The following is a 12,840-nucleotide window of genomic DNA, read 5'->3' as shown; positions in this document are numbered from 1 at the left end:
CATGAAACTCCATCCAGTCTTGACGCAAGACGTGCAGCAAGCAGAATGGCGACAGATTTTATTTAAGTGAGTTCTGTCAACGTCTCCTTGGAGCGAAAGCTTTTAGTTTTAAGGTCAAGGTTGACATCGTCGGTCATGTATGTGTCTCCTCAACGCCGTGATTCACCGTTTTCACGTGCTCGCGGGATGAGTTGTTGCAAAATCTGTCAAACGATATACATGTCAACCTCTTCGTTTTCCTCGTTTCGCGGAAAAATGTGTGTTGCCTATTTTTTTGGTACTATTATTGTCGGTATATTCTTATACTGCATTAGTTTTTCAGTATTCGTAAATTTAGCTTACTTTGATAAAAAAAACAAAAACAAAAAAAAAAAAAACTAACTAAATAGATACAATAATTTTTACAAAAATAAAACAGCTCCATAGTTAAATAGACGAAACCTCCCCCCATACCCCTCCCTGTAAACTCCTGCTAAGAATTGTTTCACTGACGAATATTGTGAACTTGATCGTGTGTTTGGTGACCTGTCAGTTGCTAAAACATTCTTATCAGAAAAGATCTTTCTTTTTGTTTGTTTCAGTATAAACTTTTGTTCCATTTGTATTCGTTTCTTTATGATACTGTTTTGCTATGTATGAAATATGTTGATGCATTAGAGAGAGAGAGAGAGAGAGAGAGAGAGAGAGAGAGAATACGACAGTTGACTTTGTTGTTGTTGCTTTATTTGTTGTTGTTGTTTTGTTTTGTTTCGGAAAGTACAAGCAACAACAAGAGAGGCAAGGCCTTCAAGTCTCACTTGTGATACACTTTAGAAAAAAAATCTAATCGTAAAAATATCTGTTCTGTAGCCTATTTGTTATTATAAAGCTTCGAGTTAGAAAATAAAAGAAACAAAAGAAGAAGAAGAAGAAAAAGCCCTGACGGCAGATTCGAACCCCACGTGTTCGGGTGAGAAGAAACTGTCTTACCCAATACACTATCGTCGCTCGTTAACTGACGTTAAAAAAATTAATATTCAAACATGCTTTTTTAAAGGGCGATAAATCGATTGCGGTATTCGCAGTGAGAATTAACGCTGTTTAAATCATATTATTCTGGTGTATCTTGGGCATTCAAAAAATCTTTAAGGGCAATTAAAAATTCTTTTTAAGTCCTCGGTAAAGGATACGTGGCTATCGCCGCAATCACAATGCAACATTTAGTCGTTTTCTCTGGATCTAGATAGATGTACAAGTTTAGTTACACCCGCCGGGAATCGTATGATACGGTCGATTCAATTTCTCTTTTATGTACATTCTGTTTTTATAGTTTTAAAGTTGATAATGAAAATTGAGTATTTTGTTAAACTAATAACATGTAGAGCCAAGTACAAGTACTTCTAAACGTCGTATGAAGTGAAAAGGACTTCATTTTGAGAAAAGTCAAGACTGGAAATTTTTACGTTTCATCAAGGGTATTAACTCTCATGGTTTATTATTTTAAACCGTGAAACCCAACTGATTTTGTTGATATTTTTATGGCAGTTTGGGGCATAATCCAGTAAGTGATGAGGCGTTCACAAATCTTTCTCTGAATAAATATTTAACATGTTATCGTGTATTGTCAATTGAATATAGGATTGAACGGGCAGGTCAACAACTTGAAACAAAATGGCGTCCTTCGCGTTTGCATGGAATATGAGCATGCGCTTTGAATATGTATAAATATGTGTAAGCAATTGATTTTTGCCCATGACCTTAAGGGCTCAGCCAATAGATCTATAAAGTCCACTCGTAGTACTGATTTTAGTATTTTCAGAAAAAGACCACTTGGGCGAATGAACATAGTGAAAGCCCTGTACACTGAGAGTAAAACACACAAGCTTTTTATGTACTGAGTATAATTTCAAAATGTAATGTTTAAGATGAGAAAGATCAGTTTAAAGAAAATCAACACCCCTAGCATTAATTACAGATTAATTTCCCATTTTTACTATCTGCAGCAAAGACATGCACCAGAAATATAACTTCAAGGTCCTGTTGTTTGAACAAAAAATGATAAAAATGACTGCTCTTGTTGTTGTGTCAGAATATCAGATCAAAGTGCCAAGTTTAGAGAATAAAAAATAATATAACAGTAAATTCAGTTTGCATATAATTTGGCTTCTTTTTTAATTTTTTTGTGCCCATCCCAGAGGTGCAATATTGTTTTAAACAAGATGACTGGAAAGAACTGAATTTTTCCTATTTTTATGCCAAATTTGGTGTCAACTGGCAAAGTATTTGCAGAGAAAATGGCAATGTTAAAGTTTACCACGGACACACAGACACACACACAGACACACACACACACACACACACACACACACACACACACACACACACACACACACACACACACACACAACCGAACACCGGTTTAAAACATAGACTCACTTTGTCTACACAAGTGAGTCAAAAAGGAGACTGAAGAAGTGGGGTGGATGGGGATAGGAAGATTGTGACGAGACAAGTCAACAAGTTCATTTCGTGTGTGTGTATGTGTGTGTGTGTGTGTGTGTGTGTGTGTGTGTGTGTGTGTGTGTGTGTGTGTGTGTGACCGTGCGTGCATGCATACGTGCGTGCGCGTTCATGCGTGTGTGTGGGTGCGTGCTTGTGTGCGTGCGTGACCGTGCATGCATGCATACGTGCGTGGGCGTTCGTGCGTGTGCGTGTGTGTGAGTGTGCGTGCGTGTGTGTGTGTGCGTGCTTGCGTGCGTGTGTGTGTGTTGTGCATGTTTACATATGAATTTTGTTTTGCATGTGTGAACGACATGAAGATTTGCGTGAGTGTATGTGTATGTGTGTGTCTGTGTGCGTGCGCGCGCGCGTGTGTGTGTGCTTGCTTATGATATTTTGTTGTTGTTTTGTTTTGTTTGTTTTGTTTTTTTTTACATGTGTGAAGGACATGGAGATTTCTATGGCTGAATCCAATATCACACATCATCCAAGGGGAACAGTTGTCTCAGCTGATCCATCCCACATGATAATCTTGCCTTTTTATCTTCTTGATATCTTAATTTAATTTTTCAGCTCGGTTGTTTCTAATCCAGCAGAAACGAGGCAAGCCATATTTTATCGGCCTCTCGAGTCTGCCAGCAGTAAGATTGATGTGTCTGAGAATCAAGTCCATGGTAAACTTAACATGAAAGAATTAGTGGCTCGTTGGCAAGTTTAGACAGGAAAAAAATCGATCATCCTTTTATCTGGCGAATCAAGTCTGCGGTAAACTTCTTCTCACATCTTGTTGCCAATCTAAGACCATAAAATCGATAATTTCCATACTCTCATGAATAATTACCCACCGTTAGTGCACCCACAGAGGGAGATCTCGTGAAAAACAATCTGTGAAGACAACAGACTGCACGCCTACAACGTGTGGAAGAGAAGAGGCATCAGTGTGGAAGACTTGTCTGAATAGAATAGAATAGAATAGAATACTTTTTATTGTCATAAAACCTTCAAGTTTATAAGACACAGTGAAGCATAAACATAAACATGAGCATATTAAGAAGAGAAACATTCGTGAACAAATTTCGCCAGCCTTGGCTGTTTTATTGTTTGAAGGATCAATTCACTAGGCTTTGCATTTGGGCGACATAATATATCGATTAGGAATCTGTCTGTAAGAATTGTACTTTACACAATTGTCTAAAAGTTGAATCTCATCTTCTAAACTGTTACAAGTATCACACAGTTCTTTGTTCTTTCGGTGTATCTTTATAATTTATCTTCCCTTTTCGATATTTAAGTCATGGACGCTGATTCGTAACACGGTCAGTGCTTTCCCAGTTCCTGACTTGCTTGCTTATTTTTGTTCATGTGTTTTAAATGAACAAGCGGCCAGAACAGGATGATGGACACTTGACATACCACTTGGCAACCACACTTGTCCTGAAGCCAGCTGCCCATGGGATGACTGGGAAAAAAAGGGGGGGAGGCAGTCAAGGTCAGTAGGTGAGTGAGGGTGGGGTGGAGAGGGGTGGAGAGGAGGGGCAGGGTGGAGGGGGGTCGGGGGAACTGTAAGGAATAAGGTCGTGGCCTTTCTTCCCAGTCCACAGGGAATTTTTGGTGCTTCGCTCAGGAAATGGTGCTCTGCAATGCCTGTCGCTAATACTTGGGCCAAACTCTGTTTGTTTGTCTGTTGTCTCTCGGTCTCTATTATGTCTGTTATATATATATATATATATATATATATATATATATATATATATATATATATATGAGTGGCGCTGTAGTGTAGTGACACGCTCTCCCTGGGGAGAGCAGCTCGAATTTCAAACAGAGAAGCCTGTTGTGATAAAAAGAAATACAAATATATATAATTATATATATTATACATATACATTAAATTATATACTGGAAATTAACAAACAATGAGGCCAGGAGATGAAATGATTATAGTGAGGAGTGGTAACTCTCTCCATTCACAAGGTACACAAGGCTGAGTCGGTGGCGTGGGCAGTACTGACTTGAAGTTGTGTACCTTGTGAATGGAGAGAGTTACCACTCTTTACTATTTGTTAATTTCTGTGTGTGTGTGTGTGTGTGTGTGTGTGTGCGTGCGTGCGTGCGTGTGTGTGTGTGTGTGTGTGTGTGTGTGTGTGTGTGTGTGTGTTTCAAATGAGCAAGCAGAATCCATATGATCAAATAAGAAACGCGGTCCCGAGTAATTAAATTTCCCGTTTGAATTTCCCAACTCTCTTCCCACGTACCTCTTTCTCCTTCTTGTTGTAGGTTTGCAGGCACTGTGCTGGGACAGATTCATTTCTTGCCGAATCGATTTCCCTGAATTGATTTCCAATAGACCACTGGCCAGGAAGGGCAGAAGACCTGTGTTCAAGGGACCTTTCAGTGGGCGGGTGTTTGTCAGGCGAGCCATGTCTCAGGACCTGGAGTGTAATTCTGTGAGCCATTGAGGGTACAGAGGGAGGGACCTCATTCACAGGCACATAATTCTGCGAGTGTGCAGGGGAAAAATTGGAACGAAAGTAACCTTAGCATCACAAACTGAAATGAGGGGAGGGGTGGGGGTGGGTCATTGGTTGGGGATGGATGGATGGGGAGGGGGGGGGGGACATTGTTGAGAGAGGGAAGGGTGGGGGTGGGGAAGATTGTTGGGGAGGGAAGGGTGGGGCATGGCATTGTTGGGGAGGGTAGGGTGGGGGGACAGTGTTGGGGAGAGAAGGGTGGGGGGACAGTGTTCGGAGGAAGGGGTGGGGGGACAGTGTTGGGGAGGGAAGGGTGGGGGGACAGTGTTCGGAGGAAGGGTGGGGGGACAGTGTTGGGGAGGGAGGGGTGGGGGGACAGTGTTGGGGAGAGAAGGGTAACAATGGGGGAGAAAGGGCAGCCAGTTCCGAAGCTGTTGGATCAGAGGGTTGAAGAAGTGAATGGGAAGGGAGGCTGGTTCAGAAGGCTGCAGTGGTGTGTTGCGGGTCTCCGTGTAGAAGGTACCAGCTATGCTCTGTGTTTCTCTCTGTGTGTGTGTTTTGGCCTCTGTAGCATGCAAGTCTGTCGAACAGTTTCCTTTTTTCTGTTCAAACAACATCAAAACTCATACACACATAACAAACACTTGCGCGCAATAGTTCTTTGTCTGAAGGTTGTGTTCAATTACAGTCATATATTTATATATCTTCGTAATCTATTGTGGTATCATTTTCTGAGCAGTAGACGGAGGAAGTCGCTGGACTGCTTCAAGTCTAGACTCGCCACCTGCCTGTGACACAACAGAGTAGACTCACCCCCTCTTCCCCCACTACCCCCAACACCTCTGTTTAGGTCCCCACCCCCACCACCCTCCACCAGCCAGCAAGTCCACCCGCTCCACTTTTTTTCTTTTTTTTTTTTTCCCCACTGGTAAGTAGTGTTGGAGAAGGCTAGGGCTGTGCAGGTCGGGTGTATTCCGGCGAACCGCTACGGTAGCCCGATTGGCCTAGCCGGAGATGCGAACACACCAGTGGACTGCGCCCCATCTCCCCTATCAGTTAACAGAACATCCCTCGGTAGCCCAGCTAAATTGTGCCCAACAGCAACCTCCCACAATACAACAATTTTCATCAGCATACTGTTGGTCGTTAAGAGGATGAAGAAGAAGACGAAGAAGAAGATCTCGGGGAGAAATGACTCGAGGAAAAGCAGACAGGGTCAGTGGGAAGAGGTGAGGGAGAGAGGTGTAGGAGGAGGATTGTTCGTCTTTGTTTGTGGGCTCGACTCCTACCGTTCACTTGCGTACACGAGTTGACTTTTATGTGTATTACCGTATTTACCCCCACCATGTAGACAGCCATACTCCGTTTTCGGATAGGAAATTGTGCATGCTGGGTATGTTTTTATTTCCACAAAACAAAGAATGCTGACATTGGTTGCGGGATCTTTAACATGCGTGTTTGATCAGCTGCATGCGTATACACACGTAGGGGATTCAGGCACTAAGCAGGTCTGCACATATGTTGATCTGGGAGAATGGAAAAATCTCCACCCTTTACCCACCAGGAGCCATCACTAGGATTTGAACGTGGGACCCTCAGATTGAAAGTCCTATGCTTTAACCACTCGGCTGTTGCATCCATCGAAAGAGGGTTATAGGAAATAAGATTTTTGGAGGAAGTAAGATTTTTAGAAAACCCTATTTGGGGAAGTGATTTCAGCTTCACACAGATGAGAGAATGGTGACAGAGAACTGCATTCTGCACAGAAACTGAAGGTCGCTTTGTGCACTTCAATCACACATGTATGCCCTTGTAAAGAAAGAGTATGACAGAACTTTTTCAAACAAAGGTTTATTTACCTCATGATGTCTCAATGGATCACAGTCAGTTATGATCAATGTAACTAGCCATTATATGTACTTCTTTAACATGCACAATCACATGCACACACACACCCATACATTCATGTACACATGCACACACACACACACACACACACAAACACACCCACACACATACACACACACAGAAAGGGAAAGATAAAGTGGCAGGATTATGATATATGAAATGAAACAACACTTGACATCGACTAACTCACTGCTTACCACTGCAAGTCTTGCAAAATGTTACTCAGTGATTTGAAATAATTATGAGAAAACAATCATATCCTAAACTTCTTGCACATGATTTATATTCACACACATACCACACACACATATTTTTTGTGCATTATCATCAGCTGAACTTCAGAAATCAACAAAAATGCACAGATTCTTCATAATCTCAATGAACTTGAGCAAACAAGTATTGGACTGCATAGACGGTGCAAACTGAAAAAATCATTAATGAATGGTCAGAACATGAACAATGAATTTATTTACACACGTCTAGCAATAATCATTGATCATTTAATGATACTTATCTAGCGCCTATCCTCTGTCAGAGACTAAGCTCTGAGCGCTTTACAATCACACAATCATTTGCACAACAGCTGCCTACCTGGGTAGAGCTGACTGACAGCTTCCTTTAGGCACTCAAATGTTTACTGTGTCTTTTAGTCAGGATTCAATCATGCACATACACACACACATGTATATCAGTAGATTTCATAAGTCTACAGCAGTCTGTCACTCTTCTCACATTTTACTCAAACTATACAGACCAGGATTTCACTTCCTCTTCAACTAAAACTAAGTAGTGATCTACATGCTAGTGCTTTGAATGAGACAATACACCAAAGTCCCGTGTGAAGCATGCATTTAGCACACATAAAAATTATTTTAAAAAATAAACAAACAAAAAAAACTACCACAAAAAGGAGGTTGTCCCTAGTAAAATTCTTTATGAAAAATCAACCAGGACAGTATACCCAAATACATTTGCAGACAGGAAAAATTAAGACAAAAATTAAAACAAAATAAAAATGGATGTGCTGCACTGGGGTTACATGCTCACCCTGGGGGAGAGCAGCCTGAATTTTACACAGAGAGATCTGTTGTGACAAAAAACAATGGGTTATGATATAATCATTAAAATTTGGGTGGGAAATAAAAGAAAATAATGAAACTGGCCCATTGTAGCAGGATGCAAGAGCTGAAGAGGCCTGAAGACGCCCCTTCTAACCTGATCCGTATCAGTCACTGGCCATAGCACAACTGTACAATCCATGGGATAAACATAATGGGGAAAGATCACATAGGGAAGAACAGTCTAAAAAGAAGCCATGGTAAAAAAAAAAAATCTTGCCTCTTCGTTTTCTTAACTAATTTTATTTTCATAAAACCAGAAACATTTTTTTCTCCTAAAAGATTAGGGAAGTCGCCAAGCCATCTGGGCTGCTATTAATTGTATCCTCTCCCTCCAACTCTCTCACCCAAACAAGCACACGCACATATGCAAGCTTGTACGAGCAAGCACAAATACATATACAAGTGTGTACAAGCACACACACACACACAGAAGAAAAATGATGTCTTGAGCAATTCTGACATGTGTACACAAATACACCACAATGTAATACACCATGAACAATTCTAATTAGAAATTAAAATCATCTTAGTTTGATCAACAGGAAATAACTCTGATTAGTAATTAAAACCATCTTAGTTTAATCAACAGGGGAAAAAAACCAACTGTCTTCTAATACTAGTACTAAGGGAGGCTACTCTAACCACAGATACTTTCAGTTTCCCTGCTTGGGTGTAATAGTAGTTTATTTTGCGCAGAACAGGAATCAGACCTCTGCCAGAGTCTACACCAGGGGGAAACAGTATAGTATGTGTAAAATCTACACCTATCATTTCTTTTATACTCGTTTATGAAGGCAAAGTTGGTCCCTTGATTCATTCATGTTCACCCTGTGTAGTCAGATTATTGTCTGATCGAAAGCATTCACTGATCCAGCTGGCTTCAGACAGAGGACGTGATAAAATGTACAAATTGTACAATCTGTGGAGATTTTTCAACAACAGACTAGGAAACTGCTGGAAGCAAACACACACACACACACATACACATGCCCTCACACACACATTCGGAGGAGCATACACACACACACACAGTGACAGCCATACACCCCCACGCCCCTATGGCCTCCGAATGGCAAGTTTGTAAAACCAACAACTTTGTAAAAACCACTAGTAACTGCATGGAAAAGGAATTAAAATCAATATATCCTCAGGTCTGAAACAATCCCCTTAACAGATCTCATAACACCAATAAAATACATGAAGAGCACTTCATTGTGATCATTATCATTATTTTTTTAGACTTATTATTCTTATAGTTATCAAAACTACTGAAAAAAATGTCTCTGCAATGTGAAAATGTGCATGTGTGTACAACTTTTATTCTCCCAGTCTAAATGCATTCTGTAACATACTTTGATCACCAACGTGACAAACTGGTCTTGACATCACTAACTTTCTGTTGAAAGTACTCCCTGCTGAAAAACGAACAAAATGGACAAAGAACAGAAGCCTGTTTAACCCCTTCACTGCTGTTGACCAGTATGTTTGAACAGTGAAGGGCTGTCACCCCACAGACAAAAAAAAACCAACTGAACTTACTGGTCATGATGTTGGTCATCACTCTGTATTTTGAATTCATACTTTTGGGATTGCAATCCTTTCATTTAGCAAAATCAATTACACCACTTAAAAGTACACATGAAAAAGAAAATATATATCTCAAATGTATATCACACTGATCTCATTTCACCAAGGTTCAACAGTCAAGAGGTTAAATTTGAGCACATTTTCATAACTGTGTTCATATATAATTATCTTCTGGAACTACTTAACCAGTCTTTGTGTCCAAATACTTCATTAACATATTTACATTCTGAGACCAGCAAAAAGCCAGCGACTGAAATAAGACTGTGGGATAAAAGTCATGTAGAATGTGTAGCCTGCCATGAATAGGACATAATATTCATATCGTCAGAATTTAAAACACATAATTTGTGACATGTTGTGCTGGAAACGTAAAGCTGATTAAAGTCATTTACTTCAGTCATGATATCATCAATGTCATAGAAAATTAGACACACAAAAAAACGTTTTCCCCAAATAAATCTTTTCCCACTTCTAATCTTTTATTTGGGCTGAAAAAACAACAACAAAAAACAAAACAAAAAAACAACCCAAGTGAGAGAGATTTTTAGTTCCAGTTTCAAGGAGGCATCAAAGCATGAGGGTTGATCCACATACAGTACACATCATCTGCTTTATCAAAAAAAAAAAAAAAAAAAAAAAAAATAAAGGAGCATATGCCCGACCTACGCATATTCCCAATGTGCCGTACAGGCCTTGGGAGCCTACTAGTACTACAGGTTTGGACAGCAGAGCAAGATCTTCATTAACATGATTACGATTAACAAATCTTGTTCATTTCGACAGGAGGAAGAAGGCAGAATGGTGAAGATGCTCATCTGCCCATACAGAGAGTCCGTGAGGGTGTGGGTTCGAAACCCACTCTTGCCTTTTCTCCTGGAAAATCAAACTGAGCGTCTAGTCATTTGGATGAGATGATAAACCGAGGTCCCGTGTGCAGCAGGCACTTGGGGCACCGCAAAAGAACCCATGGCTGCGAAAGTGTTGTCCTCTAGCAAAATTCTGTAGCAGAAATCCACTCTGATAGGCACACAAATATATGTGCATGCACCCAAGGCCTGACAAAGCACACAGAGTTATGCTGCTGGTCAGGCATCTGCCTAGCGGATGTGGTGTAGTGTATGGATTTGTCTGAACGCAGTCACGCCTCCCTCCATGAGAAATCGAAACTGAAACTTGTTATTCATTTCATTACTGGGTGCTTAGAATCTGAAAGATGCAGGGCTTTTTTTCTGTTTTGTTTTCCTACACGAGAGTCGTCATCAGGACTGATGAATCAGGATGGTGGGCTTCCGATTCTTGATGGAGGCCGGTCCGTACTGTTTGCGTGCCTCCTTGAGGAAAGCTCCCACCATGGTGTTGACCACCTCATCGAAAAAAAGGGTGGACAGCTTGGAATGTAGTCGAGACCTGAACTCAAATGATACCTGTGCAAGGAAATCACAAGTGCTGTATTGAGGGTAAAATGGATTTCAGCTGAAAGCTTCTTTACTCACAATACCCTCAAATGCAAAAAAAGAAAGAGTTTTTTTTTTTTTAGTAATAAAATAAATAAATAAACCAAATAATGTAAACAAAAAAATAAAAAACAATTAAATAAATAGGTAAATAAATAAACAAGTGAATCAATATATATGCATGTAAAATCATTTTCAAACAAAAACTTCCTGGAATTTCAACACACCAGACAAGACATAAAGATCATTGTACACAATAACACACTCACACATGCATGCATGCATGCATGCAAGCGTGTGTGCGCGCACACACACACACGCCACAGTCTTGAATAGCTGTTTCTGTAGGTAAAAAAACACCACACAAAAACATGGATGGAGAATGTGTTACTGACGATATAAATTTTAACTATTGGTGATATATATATATATATATATATATATATATATATATATATATATATATATATATATATATATGATCATGAGTGACAAAAATGAACAGATGTTATATTCACAGCAGCAAGGACATGACCACAGTGAATGCATCACTCAAACACACACAACCAGTGATCAAATATCTTATCTGAAGCGGACGCAAATCTTTGATCATATAAAGAAAACTCCAATTCTGCAGCTTTGAAAGAGTCCAGTTTTACTCCCCATACATGGATTCATTCACCACACAAACAAGATACAAGACGCGGAACACATAAGAGAAGAACTTAAGGATGGCTTATAACTCACTGAGAAACGCAAGGTACAGGAATTGGGATTGTCAGGCACCCCTGGACGGAATTGCCACGTGGTCAAAAGGTGAGAAAACAGATGGCCGTCTCTGCATTCCGCCTAAACGCACAAAAAGCATTACATTTATAAGAACAATAAAAAAGAACAACAAAAAAACAAAACAAAAAACGCATAACATCTATATCGACCTATAAAAATAAAATCTAAAAGAACATATTAACATCTATATTGATCACAAAAAAACAACAACCCAGATTACAATTAAATTTTCTTCAGTTCGGTGTGATATGAAACTTATTAAGCAAGAACAAACACCATGACACCCCACAATACAAATTATCCATGGGAAATATATAAACTTTGTAGATCTATATCTATATAATGCAAGCAAGCATTCACATATGTACTCACCAAGTGTGCATTTAACTATTATGACTGAAGCAGATACATATATAAGTTTTTATAACATTTGCAGACCTATATAATGCATGCAAGCAATTGCATACTCACCAAATGCATTTATCTAATACTGTAAATGAAGCAAATTCTCACTCTAAGATTTAAGGTATGTATATTTCTTATAAGATAATCATGGGATACCTATATAACATTTGCAGATCTATATAATGCAAGCAAATGCATTTATCTAATACTGTAACTGAAGCAAATTCTCACTATGACTAAGATTTAAGGTACAGACTTACAAAAACAGAACCATGCACAAACTCACCCGCACAAGCCGAGGCCGGATGAGCGTGAGTTCAGAAGTGTAGCGTTCAATGATGGGCGGAAAGCCCACTTCCATCACGGCCTTACAGTAACCCGGCCTCTGGCTGAACACCTGAGACTTTGTGCACCAGGGGATGAACTCTTTGTACTGGTCCACCTCTGCCACAATGTTGTACATCTGTTCCATGGAGTACCTACCATGTATAACCAGAGGCAAGCACAATGTTTAGGGTACAGGCAAGTGCAATATATTCTGGGTACTAGCGTGCAAAAGCAATATTCAGGGTATCAGCGAGCAAAAGCAATATTCACTAATTCAGCAAGCAAGTACAATATTCAGAC

General features: G+C 39.9%; 1 protein-coding gene across 1 annotated transcript in view; it reads right to left on the bottom strand.

The window, feature by feature from the left end:
* Positions 1–7,308: 7,308 nt before the first annotated feature.
* The window catches only part of LOC143293782 (coenzyme Q-binding protein COQ10 homolog B, mitochondrial-like), an 8,040-nt gene continuing 2,508 nt past the window's right edge, over positions 7,309–12,840 (bottom strand). Inside the window, exons 3-5 of the mRNA XM_076605018.1 lie at positions 12,500–12,692; positions 11,767–11,868; positions 7,309–10,989 (exon numbers count right to left, since the gene is read on the bottom strand). Of these exons, the coding sequence (XP_076461133.1) occupies positions 10,825–10,989; positions 11,767–11,868; positions 12,500–12,692 (460 nt within the window). The 3' untranslated portion in view covers positions 7,309–10,824. The remainder of the gene's footprint in view (positions 10,990–11,766; positions 11,869–12,499; positions 12,693–12,840) is intronic.

The sequence above is a fragment of the Babylonia areolata genome, chromosome 19 (genome assembly GCF_041734735.1).
Source record: "Babylonia areolata isolate BAREFJ2019XMU chromosome 19, ASM4173473v1, whole genome shotgun sequence".
NCBI lineage: Eukaryota > Metazoa > Mollusca > Gastropoda > Neogastropoda > Buccinidae > Babylonia > Babylonia areolata.
The sequence above is the reverse complement of the archived record's forward strand: the minus strand, read 5'-3'. Positions and strand labels throughout refer to the sequence as shown.